Source organism: Oncorhynchus masou, chromosome 6, assembly GCF_036934945.1.
Source record: "Oncorhynchus masou masou isolate Uvic2021 chromosome 6, UVic_Omas_1.1, whole genome shotgun sequence".
Lineage (NCBI taxonomy): Eukaryota > Metazoa > Chordata > Actinopteri > Salmoniformes > Salmonidae > Oncorhynchus > Oncorhynchus masou.
The window spans coordinates 51,054,720-51,081,339 of NC_088217.1; the positions used below are offsets into that span (position 1 = coordinate 51,054,720).

The window sequence follows — 26,620 nt, forward strand, 5'->3', positions numbered from 1 at the left end:
GGAGATATTTGTCCTAGGCAGTGTTATTACAGACCAAAAGACTTCAGTGTCATCTATATTATTCCTCCACTTACCAGATCCCAAATCCTTCCCTGGCAAGGGTCAAAAGCACAAAGCCAATTCTTCATCTCTGAAGCTTTTACGACTATATTTAAACTGTTTCATGTTAGCTTGGTGATTTCACACAGCATTGAGAAACCCAGTCCTTTATAACGTCATTCATCAAAATGTTCTCTCCCCCAATCTTCTTGGAACATGACACTGAGTATCCAGTCCTGCACAGCACAATGACAGAAGCCAGAGTTTTTTTTGTCATTTTACAACAGCTTAACCTTTCCACTTCTACCAGGAGCAAGGAGAGAACAAGATTCATAGGGATCATCTTTCCTATGCCAACAGTAGGGCGGTTGTAAATTGTCAAGCTATTGAGTAAGCCTTGCCATCATTGGGATGCGTTCTGGTCTAAATGAATGTCTTCATTTCATTGTTCATTATGAATTAACCATGCAACGACGGTTTAATTAAGCACAAACATTTTCAATAACGGGAACAACATAATCTGGTCATGGGTGGTAGTATTCAAATCTTGCTGTGCGTAACCATTCCCCAGTGACGCTGGATTAATTAACAATCTGGCTAATATATTCCAGCCTAGCTGAGAGTCAATAGAGGAGGTGATTATTGTTGTCAACTATGCGGGTTTCCTCCCCATCGTTTTCATGCCAAAAGAGGTTTGTTTTGTTTCCTCTCTCTCTGTGTTGCTCAACTGAGTAGACACCATTAAAAATGACTCTACAGAGCAGGCATGCCATGAGAAGAAATGCCATGCCCCCCAATTCACATGCGCGCAATGCACATCACCTCATTTGAAACCATAGAGAGACACTTTATCTTAACGCGAACCATTGGGGCCAAACCCAGCATAAGGGATACAAGTGAAGCTGCAAGGTGTTTTGTGGTGGGGTTCCAATAGAACCATAACATTGGAATGGGTAGAACTATCACGTTCTCTAACTGTTCTGGGGATTCTTAGAAATACTGTGTCTCTGCAGTAGAATGTCATTGTCTAACTGATCATGACATTAATGTTCACCATGTGGTTCCTAGATAGTAGATTCACGGTATGGAAGGTTTAACACAGGGTACAGCGGGAAAACATCAGTTCATGTAACGTGAAATTCTCAAGAACATAAAAGCCTTGGATCATTTCCAAGTTCTGGTGCCCCACGAGGAGTGAGTACGGGAGAAAGAATGGAGAAAGAGAGTGCAAGAAAGAGAGTGAGATTAATTTAACATGAATTCAATGCCAATGTCGTCTGCCACTACTCCTGGCTTCCATTGAGACAGTAACTGAATGATGGACCCAGCCCACACAAATGCCCTTCTACTGAGACGTAGCATTCCTTTCACTGGGATGAGTGAAGAGGCGACACCACCAACAACAACAGCATTGGGAACGGCGGCCCCTGTTCTTCTTTTTCATTCTCTCTCTCACACACACACACACACACACACACACACACACACACACACACACACACACACACACACGCACACGCACACACCAATGACTGTATATGAATGGACAAAGCTATCGATCATCACGTGACACCATTCATTCCTATGTGAAGACTCAATAGCGCATTGAAGCCAAATTTAGTCAGTTAAGATGGTGTTTCATGGAGACATAACATGCACAGTTTGAGCTACTCCATGATGTGATGTTGCAGGCTAGCTCAGTGCTGCCCCCTTGTCATTGAGGAACTCAAATTGAAGGCTAGGCTGAGGTACTGCAGGCTGCCATTAGCAACTAAATTATCCTTATAACTTCTCTTTGTGCGATATTACAATAATCAGTTCAAGGACATATATCTGGTGTAATAGAAGCAATTACTGTTACCATGATTCTCTTCAAAAAGCATGCTTTGTTTACATGAAGATTGCCATGTTTCATTTACTATAATGGGGGATCCTGTTTCTGCAAACAATGCCTGCAGGTCGGCCTTGAACGTCCGTGGTTTCAATGAGAGGGGACAGTCATTCTCCCCTGACACACACACACATACAAGACTTTTCCACGCAGGCCCCACATTTCCAACATACCATTTGAGATACCGACAGAGGGTCCCTGAGAACAGGGGCAACCGACAAAGCAGGAGGGTTAGAGGGGAGTGAAGGGGGGGTGAAGGAGGCAGGACATGGGGAGAATCTTGGCATCATGTCAATGCAACCACCACAATGACTGGGGATGAGAGGCCATCTCCTCCTCCAACAATCAGCACATTATCCACGCAACAGAAACCCCATCAGTGCATGAACCCAGAAAACAAGGTCCGGAACCTCATGTCCCATCACATACAATCTACAATCCCCCAGTCTCTTCATTCTAAATTCAGGCCATTTTCTCTCTCTGTTCATCTTCCAGGAAAAAGTCAGTTGGAGGGATCCAAGCCTCCAAAAGCCTTAGCCCACCCAAAGGTGCTCTCGGAGGAGTTGTCACTGCTCCTCAATGTTCTGACACCCACACTGACTGACTCTCACATGAAAGCCACAATGACTATGGGAAAGAGATGTGAAAAGAGTCTTGGACCTGTACATTATACTACGCCTGAAGGTGGGGCTGGAAAGTGTTCAGCATTTGACTCAGCCACACTACTGTTCCACACTTGTTGAATTCATGTTCAGTACAATATGCATGTTGTATGAAAGGTGAGAGCGAGAGATAACACTGGATCCAGGATGTGGTCTCAAATATAGTAGCCTACACATTTCTGTGGTGTGTGACCAAACCACGGTGCATTTTAACACGCACGGCGTGCCAGACAACATGCTCTGTTTATTTGTATTTAAAAAAGCGGGAACTTTGATACCCTCCAAGTGCACCTGATGGGTTAGCGGAGGGGGGCGAGGTAGGACCTGTAGGGTATGACCTCACTGTTGGTTAGCGAAGGGAACTGGGGTGAAATAGTGCTGTCACTGAGGGAGGTGGAGGAATGCTGCTGAAAATCCAGCAGTTGAGCACAGCTAGAAGCCTCCCTCCCACAAGATCAGCGGTCACTCCCAACCACACGCCCCATCCCTGATCCCTCTCGTACTCCCATAGACAGAAAGCTCTTCGGTCCCTGTCCCACCACATGCATTGAGCAAATGGGTTTCTGTGTGTTCCAAAGGGGAAAGTCCTTTCTCTCTGGTGAGAGTTTTTCCCGCTGGGAGTGCTCCTGGGTGATATATTTAAGCAATAAGGCATGAGAAAACGAGGGTGATCGATCCCAGGGTTCGAGGGCCTTATTGCTTTTATAAAACTGTTGCCACCATTTAAAAAAAAAGATTCATGACTTGTTTTCATTTAAAAAAAACGTGATTTTAATGAGTACATTTGTTTTGTTTCATCCTTCCACCAGACGATATGGTCCTGACAAAAGCCCGTCGTTAGTTCCTGAGGTTCAGAAATTGCCAACCAAACAGGCTGGTCGTTATTTATTTTGGGATGTTTTGACCCAGTCGTACATTCTATTCATTCCATGTTGCTAAGCTAAACAAATAATTGGAATATAGCTAGCTAGAAAGCTAGCAGAGACTCAATGATGACGAGAGACAAGCTTCAATAAGTAATGATTTAATAAATTATTTATAAATAGGAAACAAGAACTTCAGCAAATAATACTTTGATAAATAATGTATAAATAGGCAAAAACCAGCTGATTGTCAAGTCAATAATATAGTTATGGATATAGTTATGGAGGATAGCTTGGCCAGGGCTTACCAATCCTGTTCCTGTAGGTTTTCACTCCAACCCTAATCTAGCGCACTTGATTCTAATAATTAGCTGGTGGGTAAACTGAATCAGGTTAGTATAACTGGGGTTGGAGTGAAAACTTACAGGAGGGTAGCTCTCCAGGAACAGGGTTGGAGAGCCCTGTGCTAGGCCTAACGTTACTTATCCTTTGCGAGCTAGCTAGCTAACTAAAGGCAAGCTAACAAACAATCACATTAAGCAGCGGACATGACAGCATATTATTTGCCACTATTTGCCATTTATTTGGATATACAGTGTCCATGATACCTATCCTGATAAATTAATTTGTTCATACGCATGGCATGGTGGAGATTGCAAAAATATATATATATTTTCTTTGCATAGATCACATAGGTTTGTATTAATCCCCGCTGTACCAAACCAAATGCTAGGCTAGTGGCATGGGGAAATGTTGTCTTTATACTTTTTTCTGGGGGAGATCAAATGTATAAATTAACTGGTTGGGCTGTGAGACAGTGCATGCGCATTGATACATCTAATGGAACTGTTAATAGGCATTACCTGTGGAATGTTGGGATTGTGTTACTATATCTCCCTGCCATCAACCAATCAGCATCTAGGATCCAAACAAGCAGTTTTATAAATACAGTATATACACACACACACACACACACACACACACACACACACACACACACACACACACACACACACACACACACACACACACACACACACACACACACACACACACACACACACACACACACACACTTATCTTAAGTAGCAGACCTCTATCCTTGTTTATTTCAGACTCCATCTGTGTGCAGAGACGACAACAAACGCCAGGGGAAATAAGACAAATCCAGAGATTGCATTTCTTTTCCCTCTGAAGAGGGAGTCATTTGAACTCAGTTTGGTTTGTTTGAGAGGAGAAGTGACAGCAACGCTGCTATGGCAACCAAGTCAAAGTACTGTCACACTGCACCTCCAAACATGGGCATTGTCCCCGTTTCCAGACACACGTGGCTCCATTTCTCTTTGCCCTCCTGAAAAGAAGAGCTCAGTGAAGACACACACACACACACACACAGACACGGTAGGGATCTCCCAGACCTGCTCCTTCAACAGAAAACCCCATCCTCAGAGTAACTGTTGAGGTTGTCCAACTCCTGAACACAAAAACAATACACATTTGTAGATATTCTCATTTTGGCAGACAACAACTTATATCATCAGTGAGTAAATGGTATGGCTCAATTATATTATCTGGGCTTCAGTCCAAATAGGCTCACAATGCCAAGTGATTTGAAACAGTTAGTTTAACATAATTTGTATGACAATTCAAATTTGTGAATAAAGTAGGGGCTTGTTGACGTTCAAGTAGGACCTAACAGTCGAGGATTAAGGCATATGAGGTTACTGTCAGAGCACTGGCATGAAGGTTCACTCTATAGAATGTCGACACTCAACCAGTACTCAACCACTACACAACCAACACTCAACCAACACTCAACCAACACTCAGAGACAGCTAATGGGAAACAGACAGACAATTTGTTGAGTACGCCTCCAGCTCCCACACTCCCCTCCTCCTCCTCCTCCTCACCCCCCATGCATCCATCCATCCAGCCCTAGCCTTTTTAAGATACCAGGCCTGACATTGATGCCCCTCCATCCATTAGCAGTAGCTCAGCCCTCTCCATCTCACCCTCCAGGTTTTCATCCCATCACCTCCTCTCTCCCTCACTCCTGTTTTTAGTCTCCCAAGTCTGAAGCGCTCTTTCGCTCCATCTTTTCCCCATCCATGTCACTCTTCCCTCCTTTCTCTCTGTCACTCTCTCTCACTCCCTCTATCCACCACCATCTCCTGTACTCCCCTCCCCTAATTATCTCTCTCTCCCAGACAAGTCTAGTCCATCAGTTCGTCATGAGCCAGGCCAGCACAGTCTCTGGTGATTCGTCGCTCCACGTCTAAAACACATCACTGGGATGGGATAGGACAGGCTCTCCCTCCTTACCACCAGCAATAGCTCCATAACTAACTACCTTTGCACCGTTCATCGTCCCCCTCCTACTACTCCCCAGAGATAACTAGTATCTCTAATAAGATAGCCAGTCAGCTGTCCTTCCCATACACTATATGGCCAAAAGAACATCCACACCTGCTTGTCGAACATCTCATTTCAAAATCATGGGCATTACTGTGAAGTTGGCCCTCCCTTTGCTGCCATAACAGCATCCACTCTTCTGGGAAGGCTTTCCACTAGATGTTGTAACATTGCTGCAGGGACTGGCTTCCATTCAGCCACAAGAACTTTATTGAGGCCGGGCACTGATATTGGGCGATTAGGCCTGGCTCGCAGTCAGGGTTCCAATTCATCCCAAAGGTGTTCAATGGGGTTGAGGTCAGAGCTCTGTGCAGGCCAGTCAAGTCCTTCTACACCGATCTTAACAAACCATTTCTGTATGGACCTCATTTTGCGCACGCTTTGTGCACATTGTCATGCTGAAACAGGAAAGGGCCTTCCCCAAACTGTTGCCACACATTTGGAAGCACAGAATCGTCTAGAATGTCATTGTACGCTGTATAGTTAAGATTTCCATTCACTGGAACTCAAGGGCAGAGCCCAAACCAAGGAAAACAGCCCCAGCCCATTATTCCTCCTCCACCAAACTTTACAGTTGGCACTATGCATTCGGGCAGGTAGTGTTCTCCTGGCATCTGCCAAACCCAGCTTTGTCCGTCGGACTGCCAGATGGTGAAGTGTGATTCATCACTCCAGAGAACGCGTTTCTACTGCTCCAGAGTCCAATGAGGGCGAGCTTTACACCACTCCGGCCGACGCTTGTCATTGCGCATGGTGATCTTAAGCATGTGTGCGGCTGCTCGGCCATGGAAACCCACTTCATAACGCTCCCAGCAAACAGTTATTGTGCTGACATTCCTTCCAGAGGCAGTTTGTGACTCAGTAGTGAGTGTTGCAACCGAGGACAGACAATTTTTACTCGCTATGCGCTTGGTGGTCCAGTTCTGTGAACTTGAGTGGTCTACTACTTCGTGGCTGAGTCGCTGTTGCTCCTAGACGTTTCTACTTCACAATAACAGCACTTACAGTTGACCAGGGCAGCTCTAGTTGGGAAGAAATTTGGAAAGGTGGTATCCTATGACTGTGCCACGTTGAAAATCACTGTGCTCTTCAGTACGGGCCACTACTGCCAATGTTGGCTGTGTACTCGATATTATACACCTGTCAGCGACGGGTGTGGCTGAAATAGCCAAATGCACTAATACTTTTGGCCATGTAGTGTATATATATTTATACTCCGGACTCCAAAATTGCGCATCCTAATATCCTATCCTATATCTTAATTTCAATCTTCTACTTTTTAGATTTGTGTGTATTGTTATGTATTGTTGGATATTACAGCACTGTATGAGCTCGGAACACAAGCATTTAGCTACACCTGCAATAACATCTGCTAAATACGCTTATGCGACCAATAACATTTGATTTTATTATGATGTTAATAAATAATATGAGTAATTCCTCATGATAACAAGACAAATAAAGACCCAGGTTTTTAGGATTGTCACGAAATGTAATCCAAAGAATAGTCCTTTTTGACATTTGTATCTAAAAGCATAATTCAGAAATCATTTATCAAAGTTGGCATGTTAATGACATTTTGGGCTTACCCAGGCCTCTTTTGAGTCACCATAGTGTATCATCTGCTGGTGCTATAAAACAAACAGTGTCATCTGACGCTTTACCACTGCTCTGTAATACGAGTGGTATCGAGATTTCAAGAACATTTTTAACATTCATTTATGAATATTGACAAATATAAACATGAATATTGAAAATATAACATTTTTGATTTGGTTCATTTTTCTATATATCATTGAACATAATAAACTCTAAGGGGCATATCAAAGTTTCAGAGTGGGATCTCTGCTACTTTTAGAGTTATGATCCAATTTGTAAGCATTACCAACAGAATGAATGTGAAAATGGATTCAAAATGCTGGTGATTTGCAGGATGTGCAATGATACAAGTAAAATGAGGGCTGTGATTGGTTACATTGCCTACTATGCCAATTTCTCTGTATAAAATGGGCCAAAACAATTAAAAGTAGCAGAGGTCCCACTCTGGAACTTTGATATGCCTGTAGAGTTTATTAGGTTTAACAATATATTGAACAATTAGCAAAATCAATGCATTTCTATAATCATGTTTATATTTAAAAATATTCATCAATGAATATGTTTTTTTATATCTAAATACTTCTCATTACAGAGCAAGCGGCTAAGCTTCATATGACACCAATTTTATCTTAGTAGCATCTACAGATGAAACATCATGGAGTCTAAACAAGAAATTGTTGTGGTTAAAAAACACGTTTTAATGACTCCTGCCTAAGTGTATGTAAACTAATGACTTCAACTGTACTTTTTCAATATTATTGAGTGTCTGATCTGAACCCCTCACAAAAAAAATGATAATAAAAAGTTGGTCACACAACAAAATCATATTTGAAAAATCACTTCTCAAAGTTGGCATAGGCCTATTTATTACACATTGACCACCCAGGTCTCCTTTAACAAACTATAGTTTTGGCAAGTCGGTTAAGGACATCTACTTTGTGCATGACAGAAGTAATTTTTACAACAATTGTTTACAGACAGATTATTTCACTTATAATTCATTGTATCACAATTCCAGTGGGTCAGAAGTTTGCATACAGTAAGTTGACTGTGCCTTTAAACAGCTTGGAAAATTCCAGAAAATGATTTCATGGCTTTAGAAGCTTCTAATGAGTCAATTGGAGGTGTACCTGTGGATGTATTTCAAGGCCTACCTTCAAACTTAGTGCTTCTTTGCTTGACATTATGGGAAAATCAAAAGAAATCAGCCAAGACCTCAGAAAATAATTGTAGACCTCCACAAGTCTGGTTAATCCTTGGGAGCAATTTCCAAACGCCTGAAGGTACCACGTTAATCTGTACAAACAATAGTAGGCAAGTATAAACACCATGGGACCACACAGCCGTCATACCGCTCAGGTAGAAGACGCGTTCTGTCTCCTAGAGACGAATGTACTTTGGTGTGAAAAGTGCAAATCAATCCCAGAACAACAGCAAAGGACCTTGTGAAGATGCTGGAGGAATCAGGTACAAAAGTATCTATATCCACAGTAAAATGAGTCCTATATCGACATAACCTGAAAGACTACTCAGCAAGGAAGAAGCCACTGCTCCAAAACCGCCCTAAAAAAGCCAGACTACGGTTTGCAGCTGCACATGGGGACAAAGATTGTACTTTTTGGAGAAATGTACTCTGGTCTGATGAAACAAAAATAGAACTGTTTGGCCATAATGACCATCGTTATGTTTGCAGGAAAAAGGGGAAGGCTTGCAAGCCGAAGAACACCCATCCCAACTGTGAAGCACAGGGGTGGCAGCATCATGTTGTGGGGGTGGCAGCATCATGTTGTGGGGGTGCTTTGCTGCAGGAGGGACTGGTGCACTTCACAAAATAGATGGCATCATGAGGTAGGAAAATTATGTGGATATATTGAAGCAACATCTCAAGACATCAGTCAGGAAGTTAAAGCTTGGTTGCAAATGGGTCTTCCAAATGGACAATGACCCCAAGCATACTTCCAAAGTTGTGGCAAAATGGCTTAAGGACAACAAAGTCAAGGTATTGGAGTGGCCATCACAAAGCCCTGACCTCAATCCTACAGGAAATTTGTGGGCAAAACTGAAGATGCGTGTGCGAGCAAGGAGGCCTACAAACCTGACTCAGTTACACCAGCTCTGTCAAGAGGAATGGACTAAAATTCACCCAACTTATTGTGGGAAGCTTATGGAAGGCTTCCCGAAACGTTTGACCCAAATTAAACAATTTAAAGGCAATGCTACCAAATACTAATTGAGTGTATGTAAACTTCTGACTCACTGGGAATGTTATGAAACAATTAAAAGCTGAAATATATCATTCCCTCTACTATTATTCTGACATTTCACATTCTTAAAACAAAATTACCTAAGACAGGGAATTTTTTGCCATGATTAAATATCAGGAATTGTGAAAAACGGAGTTTAAGTGTTTTCGCTAAGGTGTATGTAAACTTCTGACTTCAAATGTATATAGATAAAGTAACGAAAAACAGTAGAGAAATGTCCCGTCTCCCCTCTCCCTCCCTCTTCTCAATAGGTTTGACTCACTCCCTCCCTCCCCCCAGGGGCTCATTTTGTATAAAACAAAACATCATGGGTAACCCATCTAATGTTTGTCAAATTCTTTGTGGGACCAAGGCACACATGAATAGAATCAGCCTGGATACATATTCGATACAGATACTCAAAATATAATATAGAAATTCAAACATGATTATATTACATTATCTCATAATAAGCTTTTGACCTTTTCAACTGCTCTATTGAATGTATCTAATGTTGTTTGGCGCTGTTCACATGAGCTGTGGAGAGCTCTAGTGAAAGAATGTCAAGGACGTTTTGAAGCCATTGAGTTATGCAGAGCTTATGTGGAGGCTTCCATCTGGTCACTAACATAATTTTTTGCCTCAGTCAGTCCAGACAACCGTTTCTGAGGTACTGTGAGAGTTAGTGAAGAGTCGTCATTCAACAATAATATATTGGGGAGATAGGGAATGGCAGCACCAACTATGTTTGACACAGACCTGGCAAACTATGACCAAAAGGTCTTCACACTGGGGTAGTCCCACATCATGTGACCAGGAGGTCTTCACACTGGGGGCAGTCCCACATCGTGTGACCAGGAGGTCTTCACACTGGGACAGTCCCACATCATGTGACCAGGAGGTCTTCATACAGGGCCAGTCCCACATCATGTGACCAGGAGGTCTTCACACTGGGGCAGTCCCACATCATGTGACCAGGAGGTCTTCACACTGGGGCAGTCCCACATCATGTGACCAGGAGGTCTTCATACAGGGCCAGTCCCACATCATGTGACCAGGAGGTCTTCACACTGGGGCAGTCCCACATCATGTGACCAGGAGGTCTTCACACTGGGGCAGTCCCACATCATGTGACCAGGAGGTATTCACACTGGGGCAGTCCCACATCATGTGACCAGGAGGTCTTCACACTGGGGCAGTCCCACATCATGTGACCAGGAGGTCTTCACACTGGGGCAGTCCCACCTCATGTGTACGTAGCTTCAAATATTTATTTGAGAACACAACAGACAAATTAGTATAGGTGCAAGTTTAAATGGGCATTTCCGTAGAGTCAAATAAAATCGGTGAATTAATTTGTAGTGTATTAGTCGATGACTCAGATTTCGGGACAACATTGGAAGATTGTTCCAGACTCTTTTCCAGTATGTATTTTGTTAGTAGTCTTTAAAATATATGTTCCATTTCGTAACTACTCCCATTGGTTTATGGAGGGTTTCTAGTACTTTTCTTTATATAGATAGAACACAAAACCTCAACTTGTGTTCTGGCTACCTAATAACTCAGTGAGTGGATGGAAGGGGAGTGGTGGATTCCATGGGAAGTCATAATTACGCCTAGCGGTTCTTAACTGCAAATAAAATAAAATGACGAACAAGGTAAATTATACATATTTTTAGGTCATGAAAGGATAATACACCTTCATCAGTCAATATGTTTGAAAGTCTATGAATTCCTTGTTCAGAACATTGTTTAAAAATAATACGTTGTCTGGGTTTCATGAGGAATCATTCATGTCTGGCTGGATAAACAGGGCCAGAGAGAGGCGCCCTTGACCCTCCATCACTCCCGTCCCTTTAATTTCAGCCCTGGGGTCAGGGCCCGACTGCTAACCCCCAGAGAACTCCCACAAACACAGGGGCAACATCTGGAGGCCCCACAGGGTGTCTGTGTCCTTGGGGAATCGACTTTTCCACTTTCTCCTTCTCTACGTCTCTGATTTCTCTCTCTCTCACACACACACACACACACACACACACACACACACACACACACACACACACACACACACACACACACACACACACACACACACACACACACACACACACACACACACACACACACACACACACACCAAACCTCAATCGCATTCCCAATATTGAATCTGTATGAATCCGTATGAGGGTTAAACTATCTCCGAAAATCCACATTTATCTTACCTAGCAGGCCTCTATCCTTGTCTTTTTCAGACTCCATCTGTGTGCAGACACAACAACAGGGGAAATAAGACCAATCCAGAGATTGCATTTCTTTTCCCTCTGAAGAGGGAGTCATTTGAACTCAGTTTGGTTTGTTTGAGAGGAGAAGTGACAGCAATGCTGCTATGGCAACCACGCCAAAGTACTGTCACACTCCACCTCTGTTCCTGTTTCCAGACACGTGGCTCCATTTTTCTTTGTCCTCCTGAAAACAAGAGCTGAGTGAACACACACACACACACACACACACACACACACACACACACACACACACACACACACACACACACACACACACACACACAGGCTTGAGGAGATGAATATTCAAACACTCATCCTCCTCCATCTCCTCCTCCTTCTCTGTCACTTTGAATCTTAAGAGAACCACTTCTCGAAATATCCATTATCATCTTTGTCTGTGCCTTCCAACTGCAAGTGTGCTCCCCTTATCCTCCATCCCTCGCCTTTCCCACTCTGCTGCTGTCAAACAGCATCTTAATACCAGGGGCTGTGGTTTACTCTATAGCCTCTGCCTGCACTCTTTCATTAGAAGCAAAGGATTTGCAAGGGTTCACTAAGGAGTTTCTTACATTCACAAGGAACAATGGCCAGAAGACCATTGACGCCTATAGTCAATGGTCAACTGCATGTGAAAACCAAACAAAAACCTAAACTAGGCCTAAGACATATCTGAATATATCTGAATACATGTTTGAATGTTCAGCAGTCCTCAATTCTGTTTTATAGGGGATAAAAAAGGAAATTAGACAACATCATCGTTGCATCTTCCACTGAGCCTATTTTTATCCTGTCTGTCACATTTCAACTGGGATAAAAAAAGCCGCAGCAGACATCAAGAGACACGAACACACACACACACACACACACACACACACACACACACACACACACACACACACACACACACACACACACACACACACACACACACTTAGACAAATGCATCAGAATGTGGCTGTCTCTCACCCCTGCTGAGTGTTGCCCCCCCTTTGCACAGCATAGAGAGTGAAACAGAAGGACCATTTACCAAGCATGCCAAAGTGGCCCCATGTGAAGTAAACGATGATCTACATGTGATATTGCATCCGGGAAGAAGTATTTCATGTGTTGGGGAAACTGAAACCCGCACTATGGGAAAACCATGGAAGCTGTATCCGATCTGGTTTTCAAAACATAATTCCACAGATGCACGCACGCATAGATAAACATGAAGTTTAAAACATCAGGCTATTACAGTACACACCCTCTAGGGAGCTTAAATGTAATGGGGAGGAACACTGTTGGAAGGTAAAAAAATGTACAGTATGTGGGTGAAATAAAGAGAAACAGAGTAAAGACAGATTGAGGGTGAGAATGAGGAGAATATGGAAGAGTATAGTGTCTGTCTGTCTGTCTGTCTGTCTGTCTGTCTGTCTGTCTGTCTGTCTGTCTGTCTGTCTGTCTGTCTGTCTGTCTGCCTGCCTGACTGTCTGTCTGCCTACGTCAGACAGGCCGCCTACGTCAGACAGGCCGCCTACGTCAGACAGGCCTCCTACGTCAGACAGGCCTCCTACGTCAGACAGGCCCCCTACGTCAGACAGGAATCCTACGTCAGACAGGCCCCCTACGTCAGACAGGCCCCCTACGTCAGACAGGAATCCTACGTCAGACAGGCCTCCTACGTCAGACAGGCCTCCTACGTCAGACAGGCCTCCTACGTCAGACAGGCCTCCTACGTCAGACAGGCCTCCTACGTCAGACAGGCCCCCTACGTCAGACAGGAATCCTACGTCAGACAGGCCCCTACGTCAGACAGGCCCCCTACGTCAGACAGGCCCCCTACGTCAGACAGGCCTCCTACGTCAGACAGGCCTCCTACGTCAGACAGGCCTCCTACGTCAGACAGGCCCCCTACGTCAGACAGGAATCCTACGTCAGACAGGCCCCCTACGTCAGACAGGCCCCCTACGTCAGACAGGCCTCCTACGTCAGACAGGCCTCCTACGTCAGACAGGCCTCCTACGTCAGACAGGCCCCCTACGTCAGACAGGCCCCCTACGTCAGACAGGAATCCTACGTCAGACAGGCCTCCTACGTCAGACAGGAATCCTACGTCAGACAGGCCTCCTACGTCAGACAGGCCGCCTACGTCAGACAGGCCCCCTACGTCAGACAGGCCCCCTACGTCAGACAGGCCCCCTACGTCAGACAGGCCCCCTACGTCAGACAGGCCGCCTACGTCAGACAGGAATCCTACGTCAGACAGGAATCCTACGTCAGACAGGCCTCCTACGTCAGACAGGCCTCCTACGTCAGACAGGAATCCTCGTCAGACAGGCCGCCTCGTCAGACAGGCCGCCTACGTCAGACAGGCCTCCTACGTCAGACAGGCCTCCTACGTCAGACAGGAATCCTACGTCAGACAGGCCCCCTACGTCAGACAGGCCCCCTACGTCAGACAGGCCCCCTACGTCAGACAGGCCGCCTACGTCAGACAGGCCTCCTACGTCAGACAGGCCTCCTACGTCAGACAGGCCCCCTACGTCAGACAGGCCGCCTACGTCAGACAGGCCGCCTACGTCAGACAGGCCTCCTACGTCAGACAGGCCTCCTACGTCAGACAGGAATCCTACGTCAGACAGGCCCCCTACGTCAGACAGGCCTCCTACGTCAGACAGGCCTCCTACGTCAGACAGGCCGCCACGTCAGACAGGCCCCCTCGTCAGACAGGCCCCCTACGTCAGACAGGCCTCCTACGTCAGACAGGCCCCCTACGTCAGACAGGCCCCCTACGTCAGACAGGCCTCCTACGTCAGACAGGCCTCCTACGTCAGACAGGCCTCCTACGTCAGACAGGCCTCCTACGTCAGACAGGCCGCCTACGTCAGACAGGAATCCTACGTCAGACAGGCCGCCTACGTCAGACAGGAATCCTACGTCAGACAGGCCGCCTACGTCAGACAGGCCGCCTACGTCAGACAGGCCTCCTACGTCAGACAGGCCTCCTACGTCAGACAGGCCTCCTACGTCAGACAGGAATCCTACGTCAGACAGGCCCCCTACGTCAGACAGGCCCCCTACGTCAGACAGGCCGCCTACGTCAGACAGGCCGCCTACGTCAGACAGGCCCCCTACGTCAGACAGGCCCCCTACGTCAGACAGGCCCCCTACGTCAGACAGGCCCCCTACGTCAGACAGGCCCCCTACGTCAGACAGGCCCCCTACGTCAGACAGGAATCCTACGTCAGACAGGCCTCCTACGTCAGACAGGCCTCCTACGTCAGACAGGCCGCCTACGTCAGACAGGAATCCTACGTCAGACAGGCCGCCTACGTCAGACAGGCCTCCTACGTCAGACAGGCCGCCTACGTCAGACAGGAATCCTACGTCAGACAGGCCGCCTACGTCAGACAGGAATCCTACGTCAGACAGGCCTCCTACGTCAGACAGGCCTCCTACGTCAGACAGGCCGCCTACGTCAGACAGGCTGACAAGCAGATCGCGGAGATAAGGGAATCTGGCCTTTCCCTGTACAGATTAGGAATTCATTTGGATGGTGTGCCTTTATATCTCCATGGAGCGAGATTGCAGCGTGAATAACTATTTGGTAATGGCTCTGTCTCGTCACTGTCGTCCTGCTAACATGAACTACTCTGCTCACACTAGTATAAACTGCATCAGCCTGCCTGCTTTTCATTTGCTGTCCCTTCGCGTTGATTGAAGAATAGTTTTGAAGTGCTTCAAGTTTTTCTTTTAAATCCATGACATCATTTGGAGAGGGGAGAGCCAGGGATTAATAGCTTGATGGTAGAAATATGCCAGCCATTATACGACGGGGCTGACATAAAACGACACAGAAAAGAACAGAGGAGAATACTTGGGAACAAACATCATTATGTTGTCAACCAGAATCACATGTATTTATTTTCCGTGCTATAGCACACAATATTTTGCCTACAGCAGGTTTTCAAAGTTGAGTTTGGTCTGCTTCGTGTTAAACATTTTGCCATGGAAAAAAATATACTACCCTCCCTCCTCTCCCCCAGTGAAAGTCTGGTCACTTCAGAGACCTTGCAGACCTGGCAGTTTCCCCTTTCCCCTTTGGAGCGTGCTAAAATGGGGTGCCCCAGCTGTAGGAAGCACGCTAGTCACTCCCCTCCCTCCCTCCTTCCGCCTCCCCTCCAACCCCTTATCAACAAGCAACAAGAGAGGGTGTAAGGAGAGGAGGAGGAGGAGGAGGAGGAGGAGGATGATACATACAGAGAAACAGAGACATGAAGGACACTATATTTAGAGCTTGAGTTGTCTCCTTCTGTTTTTCCTTCCTTGAATAATCCCAGCTTGACAGCACGAATCCTGCGGAGCAGAGGTTGCTGGGATATACCACCCCGTCATCTCCGGAGAGAAACACAGCCAGCGAGATAATCATGTTCTCTCCAGGCTTGTGTGCCCCAGCCACCTCGTATAATTCTGTTGAAGCAATTTGTCAAAGGCCTTAGCGATGAAGAAAATACAGACGTGAAGGGGAGCGATGAGCCTGCTGACCATAACAATGCCGATACACATTTCATGCATGGGAGTCGAAAACTGGCAACCCAGAGATCTCCATCCACCGCCCCCCAATCCCACTAGACCTAAACTATCAGACCGCCCAAGTGACACGTGGGAACAGCACCGACTTGGCTTCTCAGAGCCCATTCTGCAAAACACGCAGCAAAGGCATGACTGCATGTGTTACAAATTGTCTGTCCGGGACATCGCTGTGCATCTTTTTATCAACGTTTGTGTACACACACAGCCGGCAGAGAGGAGCGAGGGAGCGGGAGCGAGGAGGCGGGACGCAGATGACATATGACACGGCAGCAGCAGATGTGCAGAGCAGAGGGGGTGGAATAGCTCAGTCACAGTAGGGAGAGGAGAGGAGAGCAGGCAGGCAGGGGCTTTGACATTACATGCATGGACTGATGTACTATGTCAGCTGCCCCTTACATTGAATGTCTTACATAGCACACTCCATCCTTACCTAACAGCAGTGGCTCTCTGTGTCAGCTGGGTTAGAGGACTCCGTGCTACGGAGGTGGGAGGGTGTGTCAGCTGGGTTAGGGGACTCCGTGCTACGGAGGTGGGACTGTGCACATCAATAGTCAGCAAATGATGCCAATCATCAAGATATTTGCCGTCTCTTTTTATGTTTCCTGCTGGGTCTATGCGATGTCATTCTGTCAGGTGTTGCCTGTAGCTGGTCATGTGGTCAGATACCCTGGAACCATAATCAACTTTAAGACAAGTTCATCAATGGCCTCTTAGGCAAAAGGCCGCCACCTCTACCTTCTTGATATGAAAATGAAACGTTGAGTAACCGCGAGTAGCGGACATAACCGGAGACCCAGACACGGTTTCCCCGGTGATCATTATACCTTTACAAAGTTTCATGTCTTCTAAGTGAACTTTTGTTTAATAAAAAGGGAGAGGCAACGGTTATTGAAGGAGTCAGTGGATATGTCATAACTGATTGGCAGTGGCAAGCATGGAGCCTTGTACTGTACTGGTGGTTTTGGTTCTGGTCTCATTGGGAGTGTTGCACCCCGAAACCGTGTCCGTGTCAGTATGTCGGTCTGGAGCCCAGGGCAGGTTTTTGTTCTGCCTGGGAAGACTTGGGAAGGCTTGACAAAGTCACCCTGGGTCTGTGCACTTGCTGTCTCTTGGCAGGTTAGCTGTGGATAAGCTTTCAGCGGCTCATTGATTGCTGAGGGCCTCTGTTCTGGTAAGGCCTGCCGGGGCACTTAGCTCTGGCTCCAGTGTCACACTTACAATTGACCCAAATAAATATGAACCTTGGAGCCTGGGAGAGAGATGGAAGGAGATGGGGGGAGATAAACGCATGGGCATCTAACTCTCTTTGTTTCACTATTCGCACACACAGACACCCACGCACCAATTGACCCACACAAACACACACACACACACACACTCCCACCTCGTGTCCATTACATGGAGACCTGACTGCGGACTTTTCTTCTCTGACTCTCTTGTCTTTCTTTCTCGGCTGGCCATCTCTCTCTCTTTTAGACACTGAACGCTCAGTCGCAAGGCTCTCAGACAGACAAGAGCACAAATGGAACGCCATAATGCTCCCCCTTTCAGTAGACACGTCAGCAAGGGTATCAGACAACCCATACAGTGGAGAAACGAACCACAGGCAGGCGGAAAGCTTAGGAAGCACCTTTCAGCAGGCCATTTAACCCTGAATAGCTTTTACTCTCTTACCAGCCACAGTAGGCATAGCACTATGTCTGCCCGCGGTTCTTTTTTCTGCTTCTTCTAATCTAAGAAATCTGGGCTATTGTAATCGCAGAGCCAGAGAGCAACAATGAAGGAAGTCTAAGTGAAGGTCACTGTGAGTAGCAGCCTAATTCACCGAACAGGGGACGCAGACATATAGTCAGACACGACGGCGTTAACATCATCCATTCTGAGAGCACGGACAGGAGAGGTGCGCTAACGCTGAGCTCTTTGGGCAACTGTGATCCCGATTTAAACCGTAAGGTTATGTGATAGAGAAAGATAAAGCGAGTTGGGGAAAGAAGAAAAAGCCAGGGAAAGTTGAAGTGACCTTGAGGTATGAGAAGTAGTCCAATTATATGACTGTCTGGCCGCGCGTTTTCTCTCCCATTTCAAGGGTTGTTGTTTTTTTTTTCTTCCTTTCTCTCCCTCGCTCACTGGCAACTCTGTTTCCAGGTGTTTCACCCTGAACCAAAGGCAAAAGGAAAACAACGTTAAACGCGTTCAAATGCGACTGAAGATTAGTGTAACAAGCTATTACTAGCTAATACGCTCCCATTCTCCCAGGTTGTGGGGGCCGTCAGTTAAGCCCAAGTGTGACTGGATCCTGTTTTTTTGGGGGGGGGGGGTCATGACCCCTGGGGAGCCCCACACCCTGAAATAGCATGTCATTATAGAGCTTGTTTGAGCATAAATAAGAAGCTAGAATCAGAAGCTAAAACCAGTCAGTCCTACTCACTCTTCACAAACAAAGACAGCAGAAAGGTACACTGAATACGGAACACAACGGTGGTGCTTTGTTTGTGCTGCAACATTGTATTACAACCTCCACCATCCACTTTGTCAGCAATTTCCACCAGCCCGGAAGAGGAAGTGAGGCATGGTCTACATATCTAGTATGGGTCTCAGCAATGTCAGTAAACACACCCTCTCTGTTCTTTGAAGACCCAAGTGCCCTCTTTATCTCATAACCATCAAATCTGTTGGCTAACCAGCCTGTGATGAGCACTTTGAAAATGTGTTTGTACTTGTATGCGAGCGCGCATGAGTGTTTTTGTGTGTGTGACTGTATAAGGGAGAGCTTTATTCAACGGTGCTGTAGTGTATACAGTAGGTGTAGATGGTGTGCCTGCCTGCCTGTTTTTACGCGGGCCAATGTTTTTCCTTCCCCTTTCGGCTTATGCTGCTAAAGCAGTGTGGGAGATGATCGATGCTTCTGAGTCCTGAGTGGACATTCCTCTACTCTGAGCCGCTGTTTGCTCTTCCCTTATCACAGGTGATAACTCAGAGCCCTGCACTGACTCTGACCCACTCATTGGTGGCTTTTTATAGACCTCACTATACTACAGACAACTGGTAGGAACTTAGAAAAGAAAGCTCAGACCTGATGGGGACTTAGCCGCATAGATTTGAAGATAAGGTAGGCAGACTGATATTATTCAACGGAAACTAAAAATGATTTCTGAGTCAAGAACACTGGAAATGAACTCAATACTCAGACGAGAATGTCAGTTGAATAGATATATAGAAATTATACAGCTCAGAATGACAGACAACTACATTCTAAAAAAACATGTGCAACCATGAGCTTTTAGCTTTTCCTAACCACTGTGCTGGGAATGAATCATAGTGAATCTGCTGTCATGTCACAATGGAGTTATGTGATGGCTAGCATGTGACGTGTCTCTCCTCTCTCCCCTCCGGGCCACCGTTTAGCATGTAAATCCTTAAAGCTTTCACTCATTCAGCAGAAATCTCTCTCTCTCTCCTGAGGAAAAGAAACGACAGAAGAAAAACTAGATCTATACTGTAACATTTATATTAAAATACAACCTCAATTTGGAACTGATGACAAAGGTGCATTAAATGGCAATGTGAACAAACATGACTTGAATGTGGATTCAACATTAACTGAAAAAAATGCCTCTTATATCTTAGATGCATCAGTCCAAGATCTCTGTGAGATTGTCTGTAGCGCAGGTTCCCTGAATGAGTTGACTGATGATGAACATGCTCTCCAAGTAGCAGGAGCCTACAAGCACTTAAGTCCTCATCCAAAGAAGGAAGTGCCTGTATGTATATGTATATGTATATGTATGTAAATATATATATATATATATGTAAATATATATATATATATATATATATATATATATATATATATATATATGTAAATATATATATGTATATATATATATATATATAGCAATCAATAATGCCAGACATACTAAACAAACTCCCAAACTTGTTTTAGTTACTCTGTCTGACGGTCTGAGTCCTCCTCAGCAGATAGGGCTGGCCTAAGTCTAACCCCTCTGATGACCAGCACAAGCCACATTAATGCCACAGGTTAGCATCTGCATTTTGCCAACACAGTCCACAATGTATAACTGTTCCAATAGACAGAGATTGCCAGCATGAACCAGTGGGTGCAATAGGTTGTGTAAAGCTTGGAGCGTTGAAAACAAAAAGCTTGTTAAAAACAGTTGGATGGTTATAAGGAGATTAGAGTTGCATTTTCAAGAGGTTGTTAAAATTCAGTCGAGCCCCCTTGGAAAGCTCCAAGGAATCTTGCCCCCCCCCCATGTGTATGCTTTGTAAAATGTGTAGCTAATTATTTGGCTCACCAAGGTCCATAAAGGAATCAATATGGGCACATTTAAAAGCAATTCCCCTTAGTGTGAGCCAAAACAACACAATTAGAAAATGTGCAGCTCATGTTCAATTCTAGTCACCAACAAAGTGAAGTTGCTCTATCAAGCATATAGGGTCGTTCCATTTGATTTCAAATATTTTTTGACCTAAATGCCAAAAACATTCAATAGACATCGCTGCTCAAAGTTGACCCATTTTGCATACCCCACGATGCCATGAGACATCCAAGTATTCATTACTGGAAAAGATTAATGGAGTTTGATATAATTTCAAATCTGACAATGTTTTCAACCTATCTGATAATTTCTTGAATTTCTTTTTTTAAATTCAAATTATGATTTTATTTTATTTTTATTTTTTTTACCTTTAACGTCAACGACGTAAAATGCGTAAACCCCCATTTTTACATTTGTTGTAACTTAGACCCTATTTTACATCGTTTGATGTGTTTGTGTTGTGCCCACCATTGGTTGAGACACAGCATGCTCAGGGTGGGTATCATTCCAATCATAGAAATAGGATTCAGTGAATGGACATATACCTTCAGACCACTGCAATGTAGCTGAAACACCATTGAAATTGAAATGTAATTGAAATGGTAACTTCCAATCACTACCACAAAGATGGCCGCCGGTCCATCCACCATCGAATGTCAACTTATTTTGGAATTGTCTATTATATTATTTATATTTAAATAGGTTTCCTATACAATATTGACAGTATAATTTAAAACAACTGATATCCCCATTCAAGTCAACATTCTCTGATGTGTGTGCTTCCAACGATCTTTGTGGCCCAATTTGAGTTTTAAATGTCAATTTTATAAGCATTCTAGTACATTTATTTTCCAGAGTATGACACCCACCCTGTATTCAAGAGCATGCAACATTATAAAATAGATAACGCTGTTTGTAAAGCTTTTAAATGATATCAAACTCAACCGTTAATCTTTTCCAGTGACTAAGACTTGGATGTCTCATGGTATGGTGGGGAATGCAAAATGGATCAACTTTGAGCACATCAATATTTTAACATTCAGGTCCAAAAAGTCCCTTTCTGAACACTTCTACTATGGGCAAATATGCCTGGAAAGTTTTGTTCAAATCAAAAGGGATGCGGTCAAAAAGGGATTGAATTCAAATGGAACAACCCTATAGATCTCTCAAAAACCATTGAATAACAAAAAAAAGGAACTGATTTAAAGGAAATTGGAAAGAAATGACCATTTTGGAGCAGTGCGATTGTAAACTTGAAACCAGTGGGTTGTGAAAACCAACTTAATTAGAGAGTGAAAACCGAAAAGTAAGCAAAAAGAAAGAGGGAGAGGGAGAGGGAGAGGGAGAGAGAGAGAGAGAGGGTGAGGGAGAGAGAGAGAGAGGGAGGGAGACTCAGGTTGCCCAATTCCACATAACTCACAGGCAAAAAAGAAAAAAGTGCAGAATCTATTCTCATTCCCCACATGAGGTGATGAGGATTTAAAGACATCTGGAGGTTTAGCGAGGCCTCCTCTCCTTTGAGCTCCACACCGGGGTTCACATCACGATTAGCCCTACATGCACACAGTGCAACGGGATTGATAAAGCATCAGAGATTATGGTACACCATGAGGTCCACTTTCAAGGTACAGTTCACTACACAGACAGGGCCTCACGTGCCAATTTAAGTATTCATAATACACTGGGCTCTGCCGAGGGCAGACGAAGCGCTGTTGGAGGACTGTGGTAGTCAGTCAGACAGTCTGTTTAATGAAGATTTGGTCTCTGGCCCTGACCAGTAGGCACAAGCAGCACTTCTTCTCTCCCCTGCTCATGTCTCTCGTCAACCTCCTCTCTCAGCAGATAATCAAGCTTCAGCCAGAGAGAGGTGGCTGGGCTCACACGGACACCACGGTGTGCCAAGCACGTAGCTGTGTGTTACACCTTCCTAGTCCCCCTAAATCCTACATTTCACCACGAGCAAACACAAAGCTAGGATAAGATGGGAAAATAAAAGCAACCACTAAAGCTCACATACAGGGAAATACTATTTACCTGTTTCAGAGTCACAGAGAACCACACCAACTAGGCAAGATATCTAAAAGTGTGTCTTACCTTTGAAGGAGAGGAAAACCCGAGGGGCAGAGAGGGGCTCAATGGGCAGTGTGGGCAGTGCCTGGGCCGAAAGGGCCAGCATGGTGGACAGCCACCACATTTTGTCCCACAGCATGGTCCCTCCGCTTACAGAGAAGAAGAGGAGAGAGAGTCCAGGTACCTGGGGAAAGAGAGGGAGAGAATGAGATGATGATCAGCTCTGTATCACACCCCCATACAAAAACCTCCAACACACACACACATGCCACCAGTTTTGGGGGTAATACTTTACAAAGTAACGTGTTACAGTAATAATATTACTTTTTGCGGTAATGAGTAATTTAACGAAGTAAGATTCCAATTTAAGTACTGTATTACAGTTACTGATCAACGAACAGCATGTTAATTTTGCTCGCTGTAGAATTCCTTCTCACACCTTTTCCCTTTGCTTAGGGACTTCAGTCTCAACACATCAGCTATATGTGACCTGGAGAAAAAAACTTTCCAAGCCAAATCTTCATATCATAACAGCTAACTGCTACACACAGCCTACATTATTGTCACCATATTAGCTAACGTCATAGCTAGTCAACATGCCTACTAGAACTAACGCGTTAGTAAACCCGCGACAATCATGCAGTACAGTGTACAGTTAGCAAGCAGTTTAGCAATAAATGTAAAAAAAAAGCTAAACTTACCTTGACTTGGAAGAGTTCGAGTGTTGGCTAGCCATAGCCAGCTAGCTAACATAGCATCCCTCTCTGTTTGAGCCGGTTGTTTGAGTAGGCTAAACTACCTAGCTGCATTCACTAGCTAAGTGAAAGTGAAAAGAAAACTACAAGGAAATATCTCTCTCTTTCTCTCTCTCTCCCGCTCTCTCTTCCTTCATTTTTACATACATTAATTTATCCAAAACTGTTCAACTATTGTCTTTCTCTCTCTTTGAGTCAACTACTCACCAAAAGTTATGTACTGCAGTGCTAGCTAGCTGTAGTTTATGCGTTCAATACCAGATTAATTCTCTGATCCTTTGATTGGGTTGACAACATGTCATTTGATGCTGCAAGAGTTCTGATAGGTTGGAGGACGTCCTCCGGAAGTTGCCATAATTACTGTGTATGTCTATGGAAGAAGGTAAGAACCACAATCCTCCTAGGTTTTGTATTGAAGTCTATGTACCCAGAGGAGGACGGAAACTAGCTGTCCTCCAGCTACACCATGGTGCTACCCCACAGAATGGTGTTGAGGCTACTGTAGACCTTCATTGCAAAACAGTGTGTTTTAATCAATTACTGTGTTTGGTTAAATGTGAATATATTTAGTATAGTTTTATCTAAAAAGGATATGTTTTTTAATGGTTCACTATTTTTATCAAATTCACTGAGGAGGATGGTCCTCCCCTTCCTCCTCTGAAGAACCTCCACTGACATGCACCATATGTGGACAAAAAAGGAATACGTTGTGGGGGACTTTTATTTTGACATGACCTAAGCAGAAAATGAGTGGGTCTACAACAGACCTACCGTTCGAAAGTCTATTTAATAATATAATATGATGCTTTAGATATTTTGTCTCAAATCCCCCTTTCATAATGACCAACCATCCCGCCCACCAGCACAACTTGAACTTCTGGCTTCGGAAGGACTCTTTTGTGCAACCCAATACAATTGAAAGCACTGCTAGTGTATGTAATACACCCGCAACGCTAAAAGCACCCAGGATAGGCCTATTTAACAAAACAACACATTAGTAAAGATAATTTAAATATTGTGCTTGATTTATGGGGTTTGGAACCCATAAAGGCTATTTAAATACTTTCTTTGGCCATATATCACTGTTCTGTTTAGTCATGAGCGTATGGGGTTAAAAACTGCCATAAAAGGACGTTGGATCAAGTTCCCGAATGAGAGCGACTATCCATTTAAAAGCGCGTCTCGGCATATATATATAAATATTTTTTTTATATGATTATTATATTTAACCGATATTTAACTAGGCAAGTCAGTTACAATGACGAGTCAGTTACAATTTACAATGACGGCCTATACCGGCCAAACCCGAACGACGCTGGCCCAATTGTGCGTCGTCCTATGGGACTCCCAATTACGGCCGGTTGTTGATACAGCCTGGATTTGAACCAGGGTGTCTGTAGTGATGCCTCCAGCACTGTATATATGAACTCTTTTGTTTTTTTGTTTTTATGCAGAGGATTTTTGCAGCGGTGACAACAGAGATGGGCCACCGCTGCTTAATGAATATACAGAAAACACTACACACTCCATATTTATTCGGGAATGGGGTTGAGGCTATAATTAACGAGAATAACATTAAAATTCTGTGCAATAGAAAATGAATTAGGCTACGATTAAAAGATTTTAGGCTGGCTATAAGTGGGAAAATGTTCCTGTTATAAGCGAACAACGAACAGTCTTGACTTTTCACACAATTTGGAGCGCAGGCTTCTGCAGCCTGTTGTTGGATGAAGAAACTTGAACGCTATAAAATGCTGGCTTCTTGTGACGCTCGTGAGAAGTAGCTGAAAAGACCATGCAAGAGCTCCTACAGCCGTTTGAAATGCAGAGATATTATGGCTAATATCAAGCCATAGCCTACCGGATCTGAACGCTTATATGGTTCCTCGTGCAGCCATACAGCAAAAATACAAATCATAAATGTGTAGGCCTAATAATAATTTAAAAAATAACAGAGACCTAACAAAGCATCATTAACTTATTGTTTGGCTAAGTGGACTGAAAATAATAATACATAAGAGACAATAGGTATAAATCACCAATTGTAGTTCGACTCAATTGCATTGTTTTGATAATAATCTCTTAGGATAATAAATAATTCAACACGGACATATGAGTCATGATTCGACTGAAAAAAACCTTATGCATGTGAAAACATTAGATCAATTAAGTAGCCCACGGTTGTGCCTACCTGGTTATTATTGCCCGGTAGAAATTACGCAGATTCCAGTCATAGGAGTCATTTAGAAGGCAGATAACAAAATCCTAAATTCTCCTTCTCCGTCCCCAGTGTACGAATGAAGCCGCGGAGATCCTGCACGAATCCACAGCAACAAAGCTATGGATCCAAATGAACTTGGCAATCACCTAAGCTTGCAATATTTATCTCCTACTCTCTACTCTTGTCTCGGTCAATAGTGTACAATCCCACTTTGTTGTTCTCGTTAATATCTGTTATTCCTTGAAATTGAGGAGTTGCTAAAGTTGACGCGGCGCACTACACCACAGACAGCTCTGTAGGCTACTGAAGGGGAGACGCATTGGCAGGTGAATGCAGTGCGCTCGCCCGTAGCCTACATAGACACACACCCATGGGGCGGGAACTTACCTTAGCTGCAGACGAATCTGTACCGCCCCTCTGAAAATGATGTGCCTGTAACACAATGGCAAGATTCAATCAGCATCCAGAGCCCAAAAGGTAGAGTAGGCCTAACTTCAAAACTGGACGTTTCAGAATATCCATTTTACTTTTATACATAGCCCCTAGACTTAGGCTATTTACTGTGTTGGTGATTTACATCGGACCACATCAGACATGAATCCATCCAGAGTATTGCAGTAATGTCTAGAGCTGCACTCAGCAGCTTCCGTGTGTTTGAAAATGTCTGCAAC

The 26,620-nt window shown here is 44.5% G+C and overlaps 1 protein-coding gene across 3 annotated transcripts in view; it reads right to left on the reverse strand.

The window, feature by feature from the left end:
- The window catches only part of LOC135542238 (semaphorin-3F-like), a 76,190-nt gene extending 49,927 nt beyond the window's left edge, over positions 1 to 26,263 (reverse strand). For 2 of the 3 annotated variants that reach the window (XM_064969054.1, XM_064969052.1), the window contains exons 1-2: positions 25,920 to 26,263; positions 22,998 to 23,157 (exon numbers count right to left, since the gene is read on the reverse strand). In XM_064969054.1, the coding sequence (XP_064825126.1) occupies positions 22,998 to 23,112 (115 nt within the window). In that variant the 5' untranslated portion in view covers positions 23,113 to 23,157; positions 25,920 to 26,263. Of the gene's footprint in view, positions 1 to 22,997; positions 23,158 to 23,674; positions 23,790 to 25,919 lie in introns of all 3 variants that reach the window. The other variant, XM_064969053.1, reaches the window with a different exon arrangement.
- Positions 26,264 to 26,620: the final 357 nt, after the last annotated feature.